A 20,244-nucleotide genomic window follows, 5' to 3' on the forward strand; every position below is an offset into this window, starting at 1 on the left:
TTCTATTAAGGTGGATTTGTATAGTTTGTTGGCTTTATAAATGAATCTGCTGAATCTATAGCAAGGGTTCTTTTGTAGATGTGAGACGTGTTCCAGAGACCTTTTGTTACTTTGTAACGCTACAAGTTCCTCGTTGAACCAAAAGTTAGAACATTTGGCTAGCCGTGGTATTTTAGTTTTAAGTGGCGCTAATCCATTAATGGTGGATTTGAAACGGGTATGGTAGGTGTGTGCAAGACAGCTAGGTTCGGTGTCCGTACTGGATTGGTGTCATGATGCCTACCCCCGGAGCACCAGGCCAGGCCCAGCACCCCCGGGAGCAGGCATCACACCCCCGGGTAAAAGCCCAGCGGCCCTTTATAGGGGCTCTTTGGACTTTGTCCTGGCGCCGTTGGCGCCAGGCTCAAGTTGGACATCAGTCCTGGCGCCATAGGCGCCAGGCTCATAAGGGGAAGTGTTTGGTGCACTTACCTGAAGCAGACCATGCTGCACACTCACCTGATGCAGACCATGCTGCATGAAGAACCAAGCCCAATGAGGCTTAGGAGGGACTATTTTTCTGAAGGAACTATTTTGTTACTTGGGTGGGGCTGTGGAAGAATACTCACCTGGAACTTCTTCCAAGGCTATTTAAGCCACACCCGGACAGCCACACGTGCTTCGCGTTGTTCTGCATCCCAGCAGCTGAACACTCACGTGTCTGCTCCTGCACCTGGACTCCAGCCACGCCCGCCTCGTACCTGGAACACCTGTAAGGGAATAAGAGAAGAGAAAGGTGAAAACCAAGAACTATTTCAACCTTCTTACCTGCATCCGGAATCCTCACGCCAGCATTCCTGAAGGAAGACTTCCATTTAAAAGCACTGCGTTGCTCGCTGCAGCGCCGCGCTTCACTCACCTGTTCCCGAGACGCCGTCCGGCTCCATCGCGGCTCTCAGTGCCGGTCGCCACATCTCTGCACCGCACCTAAGGGAGAGAAGAAGAGACAAAAGGTGAGCAAGGGAACACAAGAGGAAAGCCGGATTTTCAGCCATATTACTTAACGGCTATTCTTGGTGAGCCATTCCACATCTTGGGTCGGCGCCACATCTCTGGCGGGTACCGCACCCCGGCCCCTATGGGGAAAGGACAAAAGACATTACTGGGGAATTATAAAGACATTTAGAGGGGCGCCCTCATCACCAACTCACCTGATTTTACCCCGGCAATTTAACCCCTCAACGCATCGCCTTTGTTCTGCACCTGAAATAAAGGACAGAAAAAGACAACATAAAAGGAGGCTCACACTTGAACTTTTGCATCTTCATACTTACGGCGTATCGCTCGGTAAAGTCAAGTGGATTTGCCAGCGCCATTCTGAAAACCAGTGAAGTAACTGGAGGAACGCGCGCCCCTGCACCAGAAGCAGGATGGAGAGTTCATCCTTCCAAACCATAAGGTGAGCTTAAACCGGGGGTTTTGGAGGAAGTCAGAGGAGAACGAAGGGGGGAAGGGGGGAGCAAGCACATTATTCAGCAGACAGTTAATCCCCTTTCTCATCTGCAGAAGGATATTCCTACGGGCCAGACAAGCAAGATTTGGGGGTCCTGTTCAATCGGTGGTCCGAATTCTGCGCATCACGCTTGAAGAGGCCACAGCAACCCAGACCAGACCAGCGCCTCCGTGGGAGCCAGGTGAGCGTTACAATTGGGCTGCAAATGCCTCTAGCAGTACAGGGTTGATATTATCAACTGTTAGGTTCTTAGTATTTCTTATTTCAATGGGACTAAGCGATGTATTAGAAGTGGATACTATTCCTTGTGTTTGTGACTTGGGAGCAAATAAGGTTGTGGACGGACCAGTTGATTGCTGAGATGGAATCGATAGATAGACATACATTTAATGTAAGTATCCAATCTAACATCCTATCCTTGTCATGAGTGGGTGCAGTCAATAGTTGAGTGAAATTTATGTCGGTGAGGGATATGTGGAGGGCACTGGCTTTGTGGTCAAGGGCATCATTAAAACCTACGTTGATATCGCCAAGAATGGTGAATTTGGTCTTAGGCTTAATATAAGGTGTAATGAGTAATGGGATATCGGTTTCTTGGTGATTGAGAGCGCTGTACATGATGAGGAAGTTAATGGTCGTTTTGGGGTTGTTTGTCAGTTTAGTTTGATGAAAAGCAGTTTGTAGTCTTCCAGACTATCTATAGGGCATGCTCTAAATTGAAGATTGCTTTTTGTAATGATTGCAACATCTCCTCCCGCTGAATCAGGACGGTGGGTCATGATTATAGTAAAATCGGGGGGAATGGCCAGTGTAAGCAATGGGCCAGATGCTTGGTGCAGCCAGGTTTCCGTCATTACTATGAAATCTAGTTTTATCTCAATGGCATGGGCACCTAGGGAGCGCACATTGAGGAGGGCACCATTGAGCGTGGGTGAATGCGCAGGTAGGGGGGGTTAAGGTTTGAGGTAAGAGTGGTGTGGATTGTAAAGGGTGGTTGTTGGACTTATTGTTTTGTAAGTTTCGAGTGGTTGCAGTTTTTCTCTCCGCTGGTGAAGCTATAGAGGTGTGGTGTACTTTGGTTTGCTGTTTTTGCGTATGGGCATGGCGGGGGCGGTGACCGAGACGTGAATCAAGTCTAGTGCGCCTCATGTGTCCTGTGCAGGGGTGCGTGGAGGTGGAGAGCATAAGGGGCAGTCTGGACTTTAGACGGATTGCGCGTTGTGGGCCAGTGCAGGGGATGGTGGGATGGCTACTGGTATGGGTGCTGTTCATCGGGACTGTTTCGTATTTAGTTACAGTTCTGGTGCTACTACATCTAAGAGTGCTGGATGTGGTCTGAGAGGGTGAGTTATCTGGGAAAAGGGATGTTTTGGTTAGGAAGGGAGTTGGTCATGGAAAGGGGTGATGGCGAGAGCAACCAATTTTAGCTAGGCCGTTGCCCATGGGAGTGAATGTTCCTCCTGAGCAAAGTGGGGAATCATCTTTAAGTGTGTAGCAGAGTGTAGCATTTGTCGTTACGATCTGGAGTGGTCAGGGTGATGGCCTGGTGGTAACACCTGGTAATTAAATCTCAGCGGGCAACTAGGGCCAAATTCAAAACCTCCGAATTACAGTGGGACTCCTCTAGCATGTTGTACCAAACTAGACCCCCTTGGGAGACACCCCGCAACTTCATGCTATGTTTCTATGGGGATGCTTCCATAAAGGTTGTGCCTCGATATGCAATTCTTAAATGGAAATTTAGTGCGGTGTGAGGTGCCTTTTATGTGTTTGACGTCCTGCATTAGTATGTAGTGAGTTGCCTTGGGTTCAGTGCCATCATTTGAGTTGGATCTTAACGACGGGGCAGTGGCTGGTTAAGGTTTGTTGAACAGCCAGGTGTTTTGTGTATAGATGAACACAAGCTGACCTTGAATAGTGCGAACTTTACCTTGGTAGTTAGATCCAGAGTTTGTCTGTAATTTTGGAGAAGGCTGCACCTCAGTCCCTCTTTCTGCTGTTTCACATGATTGTTAGGAGTACATATTTACTCTATCTCAGAGGTCTGCTCTGGTGGTATGAGATGATCTTCTCTCGGATACACCTAACACCACGGTCCGGAAGCACCTGTGGGTGGAGTGCTTTGAAAATGTATTCATTTCTTTACTGGTAGTCAGTGGATGGTTCTTAGAGCTGGTGTGATGTGAGCTCTCCTGTCGGGCCTGGGCACGAGTCTTGCAGCTGTGTTCTGGATGCGTTGTAGTTTCTTTAGTATCGGGGTGCTGAGGTGGGAGGACTGTTTCTGTCCAGTGGTTAGTTGGTTTACTGTATTATAACTGTATCACTTGTGCTACAGCCAGTCTGACTGCCTCTGGGAGGGTCGACTGGTGTCTGGGCTGAAGCGCCTTCCTGGAACAGAGAGGGTCAGAATTGGGTGATTTTTCAAATAGAGGATTGCTATTGAGAGGTTGTTTCTTGTTTTGTTAAGGTATGTTGCAAGGGGGTTGTGGATGTCTGACTTAACAAGAACAAGGGCGTGGGGTGCTGCGGTTGGATATCGTGTTTGGCACTCGATCATAGCAGAATATCTGTTGGATGGCATGGTGGCTGGCAGAAAAGTGTAGTTGTGACTGCTGATGATCGGGGTTAACTTACGGATGGTGATGTGCAATATTAAACCGAACAGGGTGTACAGTTACCTCAGGAGGAAATGGGTCTCGATTGCCATACTGCAGGAAACACACTTGAATAAATCCTGCCAGGAGACCATGCTGAAGAGCTGGGCTGGGGTTTGGGTTTGGTTTGACCTACTCCAGGTGTGCTCATATTGACCTCAAATGAGGTTCCATTTAGAGTTATCAAGGTGGTACGAGCGATGGAGGGTAGGTTGATACTCCAAAGGGGATTGATTGAGGGGAAACCCCTCTGCTTAATAAAAACATATGCACCTAACTATGACCCTGCAAGGTTTTTTCAGGAGGCACTTGGAACCTTGGTAGCCCATAGGGACATCCCTTGTGTGTGGGGAGGAAACTTCAACTTTACACTTGACACGTCATGAGACTGATCGGATGGAGGGTGGAGACATAAATCACTATCCATGCTGGCACTGGAGGAGGTTGCATTGATACTTAGACTGAGGGAAATATGGAGGCAACATAACCCCGATACTCAAGGATTGTCTCGCTACTCGACCCTCCCATGATGTGCACACAAGAATTGATTTTGTATTTACGAGGGAGGACCATGTGCAGCTCTTTGTGGATGCACATAATATTGGTAGAACGTGATCGGCTCATTCTCCCTTGATGACCACGCTCATATGGTCGTAAACCAAGGCGAGCGTGTTAGGCAGAAACCTGTGCAGTTCCCTCTGGGACCACTGCAAAAGATTTAGGACTACAGGTGTTTGGCAGTAAACCCACTTGGTAGCAGTCTGTACCACACAGATTCACTTGGTAGCTGTGGCTGAGCAGTCAGACTTCCCTCAAGAAGAGTTAGGCAGTATACAGAGTATTCACAATAGGTCAAGAGAACACAGTAGAACAAGTAAACACTGACCAGGGCTTGGTGTAAAAGAGATATAATTATTTATTTTAAAACCACATCTAGAAAAACACTTAGGCACTAATAGTAAGCAATTGAAAAACATGGTCACTAAAAGATATACACTCCCTAAAAAGAATAATTAGACAAGTTTCAGTAAAGCCCCACTTATTTTCAGACAGCGGTGAGCGCTTAACGTAGATGGCACTCTAATAGTTCATTTTAAAAAGGGAAAGAAGAGCAGAGAACAAGTTGAAACGGATCCCAACACTTTTATCAGAACATAACAAGAGAGGAAGGCAAAGTAAAACCGTGAAGTTAGAGTTCAAGAGGCCGGATCCACTTTCGGAGGATCCAAACGAAATGTGTCCAGGGTCACACGGTTGCAGTGCACAAAAGTCTTGTAAAGGTTCAAAAAGGAGTTGGACCAAAGAAAGGGACCAGTTAGAGGGTCAAGGCGGCCAGCCCAGTCCAGAAGGTTAAGGGGTTATTACCTTGTTGCAATCTTTAGAAAGGGAGGCCTGGCTGACACGGTACCTTAAAGTGGTGAGAACGCTCCAGCGGGGGCAGTTGTTCCTGGCAGCGGGTGCAAGTTGGTGATTCGTCCGGGGGAAGAGAGGATCTCGTCGTGGAGGAAGACAGGAGTCCGTTGCACTGCCAGGGAAGAAACCAGCCGCAGAGTTTCTCGGGTACAAGGAGCGGTCCAGTGATTCGCGGTTCAGTGGAGAGTGGCTATCCGGCTGCCGGGGTGCTTGGCACGGGCAGTTCGACCACAAACCGGGCTGGGGTGCGAAGAAAGAAAGGTAAACTGGTTGTGCCCACCAGTCAGGGGAAGAAGCCTCTCCAGCCGGGAGATCTTCTCTGTTGTCGGGAAGTGGTGAGTCGGTTCTGCAGGGCTCCACCGGTGGTGTCGTCATGGTAGGTCGGCTCAGCTTCTCCCTCGCCGGATTCTCAGGTCCTGTGGCGACTTCTGAAGTTCCAGTCCCCAAAGCCCTACTTTTATGCAGAAAACCCCCATTCACTCAGCCTAGCTGTCACTCAAACATTCTAACCACTTGGGCCAATCACACAAGAGTGCGACCTGAGTTACCAAGGTAACTCAGTCCAGGGTGCCTAAACCCCCTCCCACACTCCCTGTGGTACCCAGACAGAGTGGCACCACTTTTGGAGGCTTCTTTGGAGAAGCCCGCCAAAAAGTGGAACAAAGGGCTCGACTTGGGTTGGAGTCACAGAAGAGAACACAAACGCCATTTTAGAATCGAGTCTTGGCAAAAAATACCAACCGGAGAATATACATTAATTAAATAAACCGGCGGTATGTTCGAGGGTATGAGAATTAAATAATTAAAGTTGGTAGCCTCGAACAATGGGAAAATCCCATAGGAAAATATTTGCGGTCGAATATAAAAAGTAGTTTCCACTGCCACCAGCCAAAACTCGATCAGGGGGGGACGGAGACGTGCCCCCTCGACTAACAGACCCCGGGGCAATCGAATTGCCCTACCAGTACGTCCACAATATGATGGTTTGTACTGGTTTCTGTTAATAATTTGGGACTAGTAAAGCCAATGGTGACTTTACATGCCCTGGGAGACAGTAGTCAGTCCCAGGGTATGGAGTCTATGGTGGGGTGTCACTATGACACCCCTGTGTTACTGCACGGAGGGTGCTGTGTAACACACATAGGAAAGACACATGAGACCCTATGGAGTAAAGGACCCCATAGCCCATAAAACACATTACCAGTCAAAGGAATACCATAAATCATGTCCAAGAGTGGGAGAAAAAGAGTCTCACTCTTGGCAGGAGAAAAAAACAAACTCCAGAAATCCGGCAAAGCTCCTGGGGGACTCACTAGGTTAGGAAATTCAGCCTAAAGAGAGAATTCTCCCTAACAGAGGGTCCCCACCTGGAGGGTTAGGGTGGAGGAGTTGACAAATCTGGCGTTTTTACGAAAAGTATTGGAGAAGCTGTTCAGAGCTACTTTGAGGAGAATGAGCAAAGCGTAGAAGACTATCAAGTAGTGTGGGAGGCCTTTAAAGTGGTGATACAGGGAAAGTCTGTATAGATACCTCCACTGGGATTAGAGCCGCAATGACATGGTCACTGCAGAAGGTAGAAGGGATGTCAAGGGAGGAATTGGCTTTGGCCGAGGGGAGGGGATGTGAATTTGGGTTGCTACTGAGGAGGCAGGAATGCATGGCAGCGTGGGACAGACTGGGTAATGTGAGGAGCCAGGAATAAGACACAGACATGGAGGACTCATGGGTTTTGTTTATAAAATTTTATTGAAACAAGTGGGGGGGTTGGAAAATGCCTCACTATCCCTAATCTAAGAGCTATTTCCCTACCTCAACCAAAACAAATGGGTCTGTCTTTTGTCAAGATGTCCAAAGCAAAAATATGTCCTGTGTCCGGAATCCTATTATGGCCCTCACACGCTAAAACTAACTCTAAGGTGAAAAGGGTATGTTCCAATCCAACACAAACGTTCAAATCCAATGGAAAGGTTTCAAATGGACAATGTTGACAGTTCCAGGGAATGGCTTCCTTCCCCAGATCCCTTGTACTAATATGTACAATCCCAAAAAATAAAGCTATCCTCCTTGTCCCAGGAGGATAGCTCAGCGGCAGCGTGCTCGACTTGGAAACAAGATGACATGGAGCAACACAGGTTCGATCCCTGGATCCGCGCTTAGAAACCTCTAGGTATTAAGCGCGTTATAAATAACCTATCATATCAAGAATAAGTTCCTTAGAACCCAAGAGGATCACTTGCTTCTCTTGCCGTGTTCACAGTTCATGGGGGAAATAGCTCCCTTCCCCAAGTTTCTCTTTACCTTTAATATAATTCCGATCCTAAGAGAATGTTTCTTCATAGAGATTCTCCTTTTACTTTAATACAATGTTTAAATGCAGGTCCCAGACTCGGAGACCACCTGGTATCTTCCCTTGCCAGGCTCTTCTTGTCAGTTTACAATAGTTTACAATCTCCAGGGCATGGGACTTCCTTGAGATGCTCCTTTCCAGATTTATAACAGTTCACGCTTCTCAAGGGCATAAACCTTCCTTGAGATTCCTTTTATTCTATACACACTTGAGTTCGCCTGGTGTAATCCCGTGCAAGGACTTTCATTCTTTCTTTCAAACACTTCTCTTCACCTGGAGTACTCCCCCGCCAACCAAGACTTTATTTTATGAACACTCAACTTCACCAGGTATACTCTTCTGTCAGGGCTTTATTTTATGACTTTTCCTTTTTATCCACTTAACAACATTAGCCCACTTCTGGCTTATCCAACCTTGTTTCACACAGTTCTTTCCAACATTCGCTTCCTCTTTCATCAAAGGGTTCTCTGCCCTTTTTCCAAGAACATTCCCTTTTACTTTGCTATTGCCTTTCAGATATGGGTTCAACAACCCATTCGTAGTTTGCTTAAAAAATAGGTTAGCCTCCCTTTGTCTTTTGCTTTATTCTTATGAAGCAATACACTTTGTCAATTAACCTGTCGTTCTTCCCTGGGCTTACCGGTTGCTCCTTGCGTACCTTTTGCTCTGGGTCGTCTCAACTTATAGGCTGGGCGTGCCTCCCGACATCGCTGCAGTCAACGTGTTCCTTTCTCTGGTGCGTGGTTCCTGCTGCCTTCTGTTCTCGGACAGAGAACCATCTGCACCTGGGCTTCTCTCTCACACATTTGGGCTCGCTTCTACACTGTCTTCTACATCGTGGTTACCTTTAGTGTGGTTCTTGGCATCGGCACAGGTCGCGGTGCAGCCCAGCGTCTGCAGTTCTCTCCGTTCCTTCTCCCAGCAACTGTAGTGGACACCGCTTTAAACTTCCCAGCACGGCTGCATAGTCTCTAAAGACTAGACTGTTGCGTTGCTTTACTGGTCTTAGTCATCTTTATTGTTCCACTGTTTTTTCTTGTCTCAGTATTTACAAGACTGTTATTTGAATGACGTTGAGGAAGCTGATACTAGTCCTCAATGGCAGTGATCATTACTAATCCCTTTTTCTTCCTCATCCCAGTTGTTAGCATATTGTTCTTTGTGGGATGCTGGAGAATAGTAACAGTAGATCTAGTAAGAGGTGGAGGGAGAGTGCTACAATATGACATTATGGCATGTGGAATAGAGGAAACATCCTAAAAAAGTGAATGGGGTATGGTCTTTCCTCCAACGATGTCATGTCATCTCCCCGAGGGTCTCCTCCCCCAGGTGGTCCTCCCTCGCATAGCCTCACCCAGGGTCAGGATCAGTTAGCGGCTACTGTCCCCATGCCACATAAGGATAGGCTACCTAAGGGAAAGGAGTGATAACGTCATCATATTCATCACAGTAAGCATAATTATGCTGCTTATTCAGAGGAACTATATGATTTGATGAGTCATTTGTAAACACGCCTGTACACAAGTGTTTCTACAGGGTGATATGCCTGGCAGGCTGCTGGCTTGGCTGCTCTGGCGTGAGAACCCGAGGACTAGCATAGTAGAGATAATTGAACCTGGGACGAAATGGAGGGCTGGGTCGGAATTTAATAATGTATTTGCTGGCTTCTACAAAACTTTATATGGAAGAGATGCACGTGTAGACGAGGGGGACATAGATTTTAAGTTAAGGAGTATTGCTGGCTAGGCTGGGGAGTTGAATATGTCTACTACTGAGCAAGAAATCGCTGCCATTATAGCTCGGCTTGCACAACAGAAGACCCCTGGTGGGGATGGACTCCCTACCAAATACTAAAGAATGTATCAACAGCAATTGGCAGGGGAGTTGCTGGCGATGCTGAACGTGTCCTATATGCCGGTAAGATAGCTCAGTGGGTTGAGCGCTCGCTGCTGCGATCTGAGCGTGATCTGCAGGTTACAGGTTCGAATCCCAGCAAGGTCAACTCGGCCTTTTATCCTTCAGAGGTCGATAAATGAGTACCAATTTCGGTTGGGTGATATTGTATGTAATATGTGCTCTGCAAAGTGTTTTGGAATTAAGGCGCTATATAAATAACACATCATTATCATGAGAGGGGTAGCCTTCCGAAGTCTATGCGGGAAATGGTGATAGTGCCAATCCTGAAAGAAGGGAAGGATCCTGCCCACTGCAAATCTTATAGACCATTGTTGATGTTAAATGTGGATATTTTGACAAATCTGGAGACTTTGACCTTTCTTCCTTGGGGCTAGGGGAGTGAGCCCACTCAGAGAAAACCTTCCACCAGGGTTTGGAAAAGCGGGACGTCACTGGGAGTGACTAGTCCCTAAACCTAGAGTATTATCTGCCTACATGGGATCAAGAGAAACTGATAGTGCATGAATATGTTGGACTCAAAACAACCCTGACATTACCTCTATGTGTATGGCTTTAGGTAATGCTGAACTCTATATAGGCTGGATAGCTGATAGGAACACTACGCTCCTTTGAACCTTTGAAGTTGCACAGTGAGAATAAAGGCCCAACAACCCTTCAATGGAGATGGAGAAACCAAACGCAGAGTCGAGCTTCTGACATGGGGAAGTCGGTGAGGGACTGAGCCTTGCTGAACAGCGGTGCTGGCTGTGGCGCGTAGGGAGATGCCGCCAGCCCGACCCAGAAACGTGTATGGCCTGAGAAGCAAAGGCCGCACAAAGCAAAACTTAACTGGAGGTGTGACATTGGCATGGACGTGGTGCGCCCTGCGAACGTACGCCGACACCAGGAACAGAGGGAAGAGCGAATCCTCCACTCTCAACGCGAGAGCACAAGGGCGAGAGAACACCAAGATTACCGGAACCAGAGAAAACACTTGTACCCAATCCGGGTACCTCCCTGATTGCAACACTGAAGGTATGCAGGTTGCCCAGGTCGGAGGGAGGCGGAGAGAGACCAAAGCAAGTGGGGAAGAAGGAATGATTGCCCTAACCCTGTACCAGATTCAAAGAGGCCCAGAGGGAGAGAAAGCATGATGGAAGGAGAAGGGTTACAGATGCCCGAGCAACCAGAGTAGCATCAACCTCCAAAAGGGTCACAGGAACCCATAAGAATAAAGAGAGCCCCAAGGGGAAAGGAGTTACCAATACCCCAGAGTGTTACATGAAACATTAGGACAGTTAAACCAAAGGGGCTTAGTAAACAAAGCAAAGAGCAGATATGAGGGGAGCACAGACACACCCAACACCAGAAGTAAGTGGGGAGAGACCCACCCAAGTGGTGGAGAGGGATCATGGAAATATCCCTCCATTTACAGAAATGTGTACAGTTTGTTTTTTCCAGGAACCTAAGGCTTTTTATTGTTGAACTTGAGCTTCTGATAATTTGTCATGAACTCCTAAATAAAGGGAACTGTTGGTTAAAGATAGCTAGCTAATTGTCTTTTACATTTTTTGTAAGTGGTAGGGTCAGTTTATTGGATATGTTTGGACAGGGGACTATTTTTCTTTTGGCGAGCTCCTCAGTTTAATTTTGATGCAAAGGGAATTCCCCTTTAGCAGTAGGGTTAGTGAAGCGTTTTCTTTTAATTTAGATATGGTTACTTGGAAACCATGTCCTCTGGTCCTAGTCCTTCTTCTGGCTTGCCACAATACTAAGATTCTTAGTTCTATATTGGCAAACCGTCTGCACTTGATACACCCTGACCAGGCAGGGTTTGTGCTGCATAGGAACACCTGGTGGAATTGCTGAATTCGATTAAGGCATTAGACTCGGTGGGGTGGGAGTTGGATGTTTGTGGTTTTGCATAAATTCAGTATAAGGGAGGGTTGCTTGAAATGGGGTTGTTTGTTGTACACTGACCCGGTGGCGAGGGTCAGAACAGGGTGGGTTATTTCCAGAGAGGACCCACTTTACCACAGGAAAGTTGTGCCCACTTTCACTGATACTGTTCACATTGACTTGGAACCTTGGGCAGCATTTCTACGAAGGGAATTTCTGGATGCTGCCATACAGATCTGGGGAGATTGGCACCTGATCTCCATGTACACTGATGATCTACTTATATATCAGTAACCTGGGTACTTATATACTGGAGGAGGTGAACGGCTTTGGTGAGTTGTCAGGGATTAAGATACACTTGAGTAAGTTGCGCCCGTTTCCCTTGGCAGACTTGAAGATGCAGGAGTGGCAGCCGGGGGCAGGACTGCCCCTGGCTTGGATCGGTCCCACCTTTAGATACCTTGGGATTGAGATTCACATGGACGCACAAGAAACTTGCCTGCATAATACGGAGAGGACCCTGCAACGGATGGTCACTACTTTGGAGCTTTAGAAGAAACTGCCGCTCTCCCTAGTGTGTAGGATTGCGCTGGTGAAGATGGTCCTGCTGCCGAGGATTTTCTATCATTACATGAATGTGGCATTTGCAGTGCCGAGCCAGCACTTCGCACTCCTACACCAGATACCTAGGGACCTCCTCTGGGCGAACTCTAGGAGGAAAATTACGCTGGCAACCTTGCAAAGATCCTATTAGAAAGGGGGTCTGCAGCTCCCTGACTTCGAGCTCTATTAACCTGTGACCCAATTACAATTTGTGACACAGTGGGTAGCAGATGGAGTGAATCCAGAAATCTATATGCTAGCCCTTCTAGTGAAACCATATCTCCTGAAGGAAATCCTGTCGGTGGGCCATAAAAAATGTGTTAGTTGTCCCACCTTAATGATGCTAATGAGTACAGTATGGAGGCGCGCACTCAGGAGGCTGGCGGTAAGTCATGGGGGTATGGGTTTGAAAATGGTACCCTAATGCCATTTGGGGAACATGGCGAAAGATGCTCCCTGCCGAAGGGGCAGCTCATGGCATATGCGGCTGTGACGAATTTGGCCAGGAAGCAATGGTTGATGCTCCAGTTGGAACCTGAAACGGACAGGCTTTTGGTTAGGCTATATGAGGTTGCTGAGATTCACAGAATGGTGTCGTATTTATACAAAACAATGAGCCTCATTACAAGGTTGCCGGTCCGGTAATAGCGGTACCGGTAAACTTGCCGGTGCCATTGTTACCGGACCGGCAAACTAAGAGGCCTGCTCGAGGGTGCCTTCCTGCCAGCCAGGTCTGACCTGGCGGGCGTACCGGCACCCGCGAGGTGACACCGCCGGTAGCACCGGCACCATACTAAATGGTGCCGGTGCTACTGTCCTCCCCATTCCCATTGAGTCCTATTGGACTCAATGGGAAGTGAATCATTTCGGCGCTTGGTAATGGGGAAATACAGGGTCCGCCAGGGTTGTAATGGCCATGTATTTCCCCATTCCCAGGTGCTGGAAAAAGTGCACGTTCGGCGGCAGCCTGCCGGTTTTACCGGCAAGGCTACCGCCAAACTTGTAATGAGGCCCCATGTCTTGTATGCAGTGTGTGGGGAGGAGCGCCGACTCTTGAGTGGCCTGTGAGACCAACCTGAATATTACGATTGATGACACCTGTGATGGAACACTGCACTGCCCAGGAATGCTAGATTCAAATTGATGCAATACCCCTACTGCATAGGGTATATCTGACCCCTGCAAGGTTGGCCAAAATGTTCCTGAACCATTCCTCCAATTGCTGAAGATGCATGCGGACAGGGGCGGGTGTGCTTCATATATTTTGGAGCTGCTCTGGGCTTCAAATATTTTAGACAGTAATATTTAACAAGGTGATTGAACAGAAAATATGACTCGTATTTGCCCCAAGTGTGCCTTCTGGGAATGTACCCTAGATAGTTGTCGACAGTCCTCAAAGATGTATTAAAGTTTGTGGACCTGGCATTTTTGCTGGCTAAGCACAGGATCCCCTTGGCGTGGGAGGGTGAGAAAGGCCCACATATTGACAGATGATTAGCGTAGCTTAAGGGATGGTCACTTGCTGAATCAGCAATTTGGTTCAAAGGAAGTGGTAGCGGTGCATAGGAGGCTGCTGATGTACTAATGGCCTGGAATTGGCGAAGTCGGTTGTTCTGCTACCCCTCTGATGATAAACCCCAGTGAAGGAAGGGGGGGTGGAGATCGAGAATGGGAGCAGGAAGGGTATACGTTATGTTTTAATGGCAGGTGGTGGGTAGATCCATGGTTGACGCTGTGATTGCATTAGAACTCTGCGTTGGGACTTGGCGACTAAACGTTGTCAGCTTCTTTTGTTTTGTTATTTCAGGTGGTAATTGAGTTAGACAGGCACACGGGAGCGGTTGACGTTTGGGTGGAAGGGGTGGTAGGGACGTTTTTGGGCAAATGGTGGAAATTGATATGTTATATGTGGAACAATGACAAACATAACATGTGAGAACTATTGTAAATTGGAAAATGCAATAAAGAAATTAAAAATCAAATGCTACCATATATGCAAAAATAGATTTTTACTTTGTTTGCAAATGAAGTTACCCACATGTGGTACTTTATCAGATGCCTTTACAAACGCCAGGTGTACAAAATCTACCCTGTTTTCCCTACTTAGTTGACTAATGGAAACGATAATCTGTCGACTGTTATTGGAATAATCAAAATTTTGCTTCACAAACATCTATCACTTCCATCTAAACAGTCTAAATGAGACAGCCTGAAAGGTCTGAGAAAAACACATAGGAACACGGTTCAGTTTGTTTGGAAGAATACTTACACTAACGGGTGCATTTGCCTAACAGGACTTCCAGTCATTAAGTCAGTTGCAGCTATCGTCATTAAAGAAGAGCAAGAAATCTGTTCAGTAGATGAACTTGACCTAACCAGAAGCACCAGTCATCCAAATTGTGAGTAGTTTTCTTCTATGAGTTTTAAGAAACAGTATTATGATATTTCTTCAGTCGATGTAATTCTAATTGTTTGTGAACACTGTTAATATTCTAAAGCTTTTTGCACCTATTGTGTTATATGTCAGTGTTGTTGTTACTTAAGAAAGCATACCCCTTTTAAACAATATATAGTGAAAAAGGAGATCGCTGTTTGTATGTATGTAACTTAGTCATGAGAAATGTTTACATAACACACCCACAACAATACTGAACTTAAGGTGCTACATTTTCAGAGGGTTCTATGTGTTCTTTTCAAAATCACTGTCCTAATTTACACTTTAATCGTGCAGTTTTCCTTGTTTTTTCCTCAAATGTATTTTAATGATTAAATAGGGGGTCCCACCCCCTCCACTCTAACCCACCCCCCACACACCTTACCCCCTCCACACACAAACACATAACATAAAGAAAAACTGCATAAATAAAGTGCAAACGAGAACTGTGACCTCAAACAACACGTCTTACGGTTTAGAGATCATCCTAGCACCTATAAAAATAACCAGCAACATCCAAGGCGTTGACCCCGCCCTATAAGGCCAGCTTCAGCCGGTCTCAACTCTTCAGAAGAGTTTCCATTGCTTTCAGCACCAGGTCCAGGTTGCCCTTTACCAGTGTCTTTGTTTCCCAAAGAATGATAATCCCCAAATACTTCTCAGGCTCCCGTTTCAGCCCCCCGTGGAGACCCCTAAAGCCGTTTTTGGAAAGTGTGGAAGCAGCTGTGACAAATCTGGACAATCCGTCCCTTCTTCCCAGGGGGATCCACCCCCTTTGAGGCTAGGGAGGAGAGGTCGCTAAGCAAGATCCTCCCTAGGGGTCAGGGAAAGTGATAGCTCACTGGGAGTGACTCCCCTTTAGGGGACAAGGACTACCATTGTGTAGTTTCTTTATTTTTATCTGTATTCCTTTGCTCTGCACTTTTTGCACCCCCCTTCCATGCACTTTTCTCCTTTTTCCCTCTCCCATGCACTTGTGCATTCTCAATGTCACTGGGCCTAGTAAGATCGTTGTTTTGTTCTCCCTTGTTCCCCTCGCTTGCCTTGCCACGCTCTGAAACACTTGTGTACGAGCGCGATACAAATAAAATATATCATACCATTCCTACAAGGAACTCCCTGTGAAGAATACCATTTCAGCATATGACTATAGAATAGACTGAAGTTACTTCTGTTTCACATCCAACAAATACTAATAATGCGTTTATGTCATTGGCTCAAGGTAATACTGGCATTTCTTTTGAACTCGGCAACAACGAAAAAAGCAACATGCCCCTTTGAACTATGATATCTAGATTAAAGGGATGAGGAACTTTGAGTGGAAGAATCCCACGCAGAGGCGAGCCTCTTACGTACAGAAGTCCTGGAGGGGGGGGGGGGGGGGCTTCCCTACACCATGGCCCCAGCCGTAACGTGGGGAGACACAGAAAGAAAGCATATACACAGGAAGTGTGGTACTGAGAAAGGTGATGCAGCCAACTAAGAGACTGGGACGGAAGGACCGTCTTACCTGGTGGTGTGACCACGCTGCAGCCTTGGTGGGTCTGGGACCCGGTGAACTACGCTGAGGCCAGGATAGACCAGAGGGACGAATCCTCCTATTGGAACATGAGGACCGTGCAGAAGAAGAGGAGCTGAAACTTACGTGCTGGCGACGCCGTGGAGAAAGGCGAACAGCAACATCCCTGCTAGACTCCATCCTGCTGGAGTGCACCCGAAGGTACCAAGGTGGCCCATGGTGGAGGGAGGCGAGTGGAAACCAATAGAGGGAAAGAAACTGATGAGGAGGGTTACGGGAGCCATAGAAGCGGAGTAGTGAATCTTGGCTAGAAACAGAAATACAACTGAGAGGGTAAGGAAACTTGAAAGCCAGAGGGGCCCGGAGAGTCCTTGAGAAATAAGTGACATTGGTACAATCAAAAGGACGCTGGAACCTGGAGGGTTCGACCAACCAGTTGAAGATATAGAACCAATAGATAAAAAGTGGTCAAGGTGGTGTAAAAGGAATAAGGGAAGCCTTCTTCCACAAAAAGTTGATACCTTGGATAGGAACTGGTGAAGGGGGTGGCAAAGGATTAAAAGAAGATATGCATACATGTAACTAACTTGAGACATTTGATTTGCATGGAAACTTTCAAGGTCATCTGAGGAGGGTAACAGGAGAACATTTATTTTTTGAACTATTTTTGTATGAACTGAAAACTATCTCCAGAGAGAGATCCAAAAGACAATTGGCTGGACATAGCCTAAGCTCAGAGGCTATTGCTTTGGCTTATATTTTTGTTTTTTCCACAGTGGGAGGGCCACATAGTAATTCGGTTTGGACTGAGTACTGCTTTTGAATTTGACGACGGAGGAACACCCTTAGCTTAGTTTTGTGGGTAGGTAAAATCCCTATTAGCAGTAGGGATAGACATACCTTTTCTTTTTAGTTTAATAAGCACCCTTGAAATTGTCATCCCCGAATCCGGCTCCTTCATCTGGTTCACCACATGTGGTATCAGAAGGGGTATAAGAGTGATCTGTGATAGCCACGCCCCCTTCCCCCCCGATCGTATGGCCAAACCCTTCGATCATTAGTCTGGAGGACTAGTCAGTTTCCCCATAACAAGTGAGCAAAAGGCCAGTGGAGTGAAGCTGAAGGTAACATCCATGGCAAAACACAAAACAGAAATATATGACCTCATAAGCAAGAGCAGCACAGACGCACTCTTCTACACTGAAACATGGCTATAAGACCACTACAAGTCAATCGCCACAAAGCCATACCAGACAATTTCAAACTTATACACGCCAACAGAGAAAACTGAGAGTTGGAATCACAATGGCACACAAATACCATATCTGTGCCACTCAACTCACCTCAATGGCATAGAAGACTGCAAATTCCTCCTTATCAAGATCAAACTCAACAGCGAAACCAACATAGTTTACCTTCTAATCTACAGACCACCATCCTACAACCCGAACTTTGAAATGAGGCTCACGGACCCCAGCGCCAGCCTTTCAACCACCGTTTTTGCGCCGCAGTCCATGTAAAACATGCGGGGGACACCCCCGCAACCCCCGGACCCATTATACCATTTAAGGGGAGCAGGGGACACACCTGCAACCCCCGCTCCCCTTAAATGGTATAATGGGGCACACTTTTACCGGGTCAAACGGCGGCATTCTTGCCGCAATATTTTTTTACCGCGACATTTTTGCTGCAATTATATTACCTGATACCAGGAAAACCTAATTGTACCGCGAGATTTCAACATCTGGTTCGAAAGAGAGAACGAAACCGCAGAAAACACACACTGCGCCCTCCTAGAAACACTCCACTTCAAGCAAATAATTAACGGATCATCCCACAATTCTTGACACACCCTAGGCACAATCTTCTGGAGAGATGGACTCTCTACCAGCGCCCCAACTGTACCAATGATATAGAGGGACCACTACCGGATACCATTCTCTGTCAAACCTCTGACCCGCATACCACCTGGAAACGCAATACTGCACACTACAAATAAAAAACTGGAAGAACCTGGAACTGGAATCCTTAATGGAATTGCTGGAAGCAATTTAACCAAACATTGCCGAGCTGAACAGAACGACCCCTGACTCATCAGAGAAAATACTCAGTGCCTGGATCACCGAGGCCCCAGACCAATTAGCAACAGCAACACCTTTCAAAGCCAATGCACAGAAAATGGCAGCATGGTGGTTCATACACGAGATGAAAGAACTCAGGAAAACAAACCGCAAACTGGAAACAGTGTGGAGAAACCATTACAATCAATATGACAATATAAAGTGCCAAAGACAACTCAGAATATACAAATCAGCAGTCCTCGAGGAAAATAAAACCATAATAAGCCACAAGAATCCAAGCAACAACGAACCCTCAAAAAACTCTTCAAAATCATCAAAGAAATCAAAAACCCTACATCATGCAACAAAGGCATCATCCCATCGCAAGCACTATGTGACAATATCACCAACTGCCTAAGAACAAAAATAGGAATAATTCAACGGGCCATTGAAGCAAACCGGCAACTATAAACACAAATATAACCATGGGACCACACAACAACTGGCAATCCACCAACCGCAGCAACACTCAACGTATTCAAACCCATAAATTAAAACATTTTCTCCACACTAATAAAAGACACCAACCTTGCCGGATTTCCAAGCGATCCATGTCCCCCAAGCATTTATAAAGAAATCCACAACCACAGCACAATGGTTAGTGTTGAACCTATCCCTAATCACAGGATTAGTACCAAAATCTTCCAATTCAGCGAACATCAAGCCCCTCCTGAAAAATGAAATTGGAAGCACGGAAGACTCCACGAACTACAGACCTAGATCTAATCTACCCTACCTGGCAAAACTTCTGGAGAACTACGTATACAAATTCCTTCTCAGCCACGTAGAAATTAACAGAATACTCGACCATTCGCAAGTCGGCTTCAGACCTATGAGAGGAACAGATTCGGCACTCCTATCCATATGGGATGATCTAAAAATAAATGCAGGCAACAACGCTCAATCTGCCCTCATACTTTTACATGCCAGCCACTTTCGACACAATCGGACACTGAACGCTAATTGAGAGACTGCAGGAATGCGGTGTAAAAGAATCTGCTCTACAATGGCTAAAAACTTTCCTCACCGACCGATCCGAAAGAACTTACCTACCACCATTTACCTCCTAAACCAAAAACATCTTCTCTTCTGTGGCGTGCCACAAGGCTCTAGCCTCTCCCCACTCCTATTCAACATCTACATGTCTTTCTTAATGAAAATCATTTGAAACCACGGACTGACCACCTACAACAGATGATACCCAACTCATCGTCAAGATAGCCATAGCCCAAGACCCAAACAGCACCCTCAACAACACCGACATATACAGCTGGATGACAACCAGCAATCTCAAGCTAAACCCAACCAAAACAGAAATTATTATTTCACCCCCAGAGGACAACGCAACAGACCCACAATTAGACTGGTGCATGGCATGGGAACAACGTTGGTAAAAAATCTGGAAATACCCATGGACAGCAGACTTTCTCTGGAACCATAAGTCCACGCTTTAGCAAAGAAATACTTCTACATCCGGAGACTACTCAGAGATCCTTCCCTATCTGTCCTTCTCACACAGAACCCTTGCAACCACATCCCTAGTATTATCAAGAATCGACTACGCAAACAGCTTCTACATTGGAATGCCAGAACAACTCACTAAAAATATTCAACAAATCCAAAGCACTGAAGCAAGGATACTCGTGACAGTAAACGGAAGAGATCACATCACACCAGCCCTAAGAAGTCTACACTGGCTGCCAGTAAAATAAATGCCTTAACTTCAAAGCGTTCTGCATCGTCCACAAATGATTGCATGGACAAGGAGCTGGATTCCTCCACGCTAAAATCAACCACTACCAACCTGTAAGACACCTAAGATCAAGTGACGACCTTCAAAACGAAACAATACGAAAAAAGGAAATTC

General features: G+C 46.5%; 1 protein-coding gene across 7 annotated transcripts in view; it reads left to right on the top strand.

The window, feature by feature from the left end:
* The window catches only part of ZNF124 (zinc finger protein 124), a 567,552-nt gene that overhangs the window by 348,008 nt on the left and 199,300 nt on the right, over positions 1-20,244 (top strand). For all 7 annotated transcript variants that reach the window (XM_069607994.1, XM_069607991.1, XM_069607993.1 and 4 more), the window contains one exon: positions 14,599-14,703. In XM_069607994.1, the coding sequence (XP_069464095.1) occupies positions 14,599-14,703 (105 nt within the window). The remainder of the gene's footprint in view (positions 1-14,598; positions 14,704-20,244) is intronic.

Source organism: Ambystoma mexicanum, chromosome 4q (genome assembly GCF_040938575.1).
Source record: "Ambystoma mexicanum isolate Mex_15411 chromosome 4q, UKY_AmexF1_1, whole genome shotgun sequence".
NCBI classification, from domain to species: Eukaryota; Metazoa; Chordata; class Amphibia; order Caudata; family Ambystomatidae; genus Ambystoma; species Ambystoma mexicanum.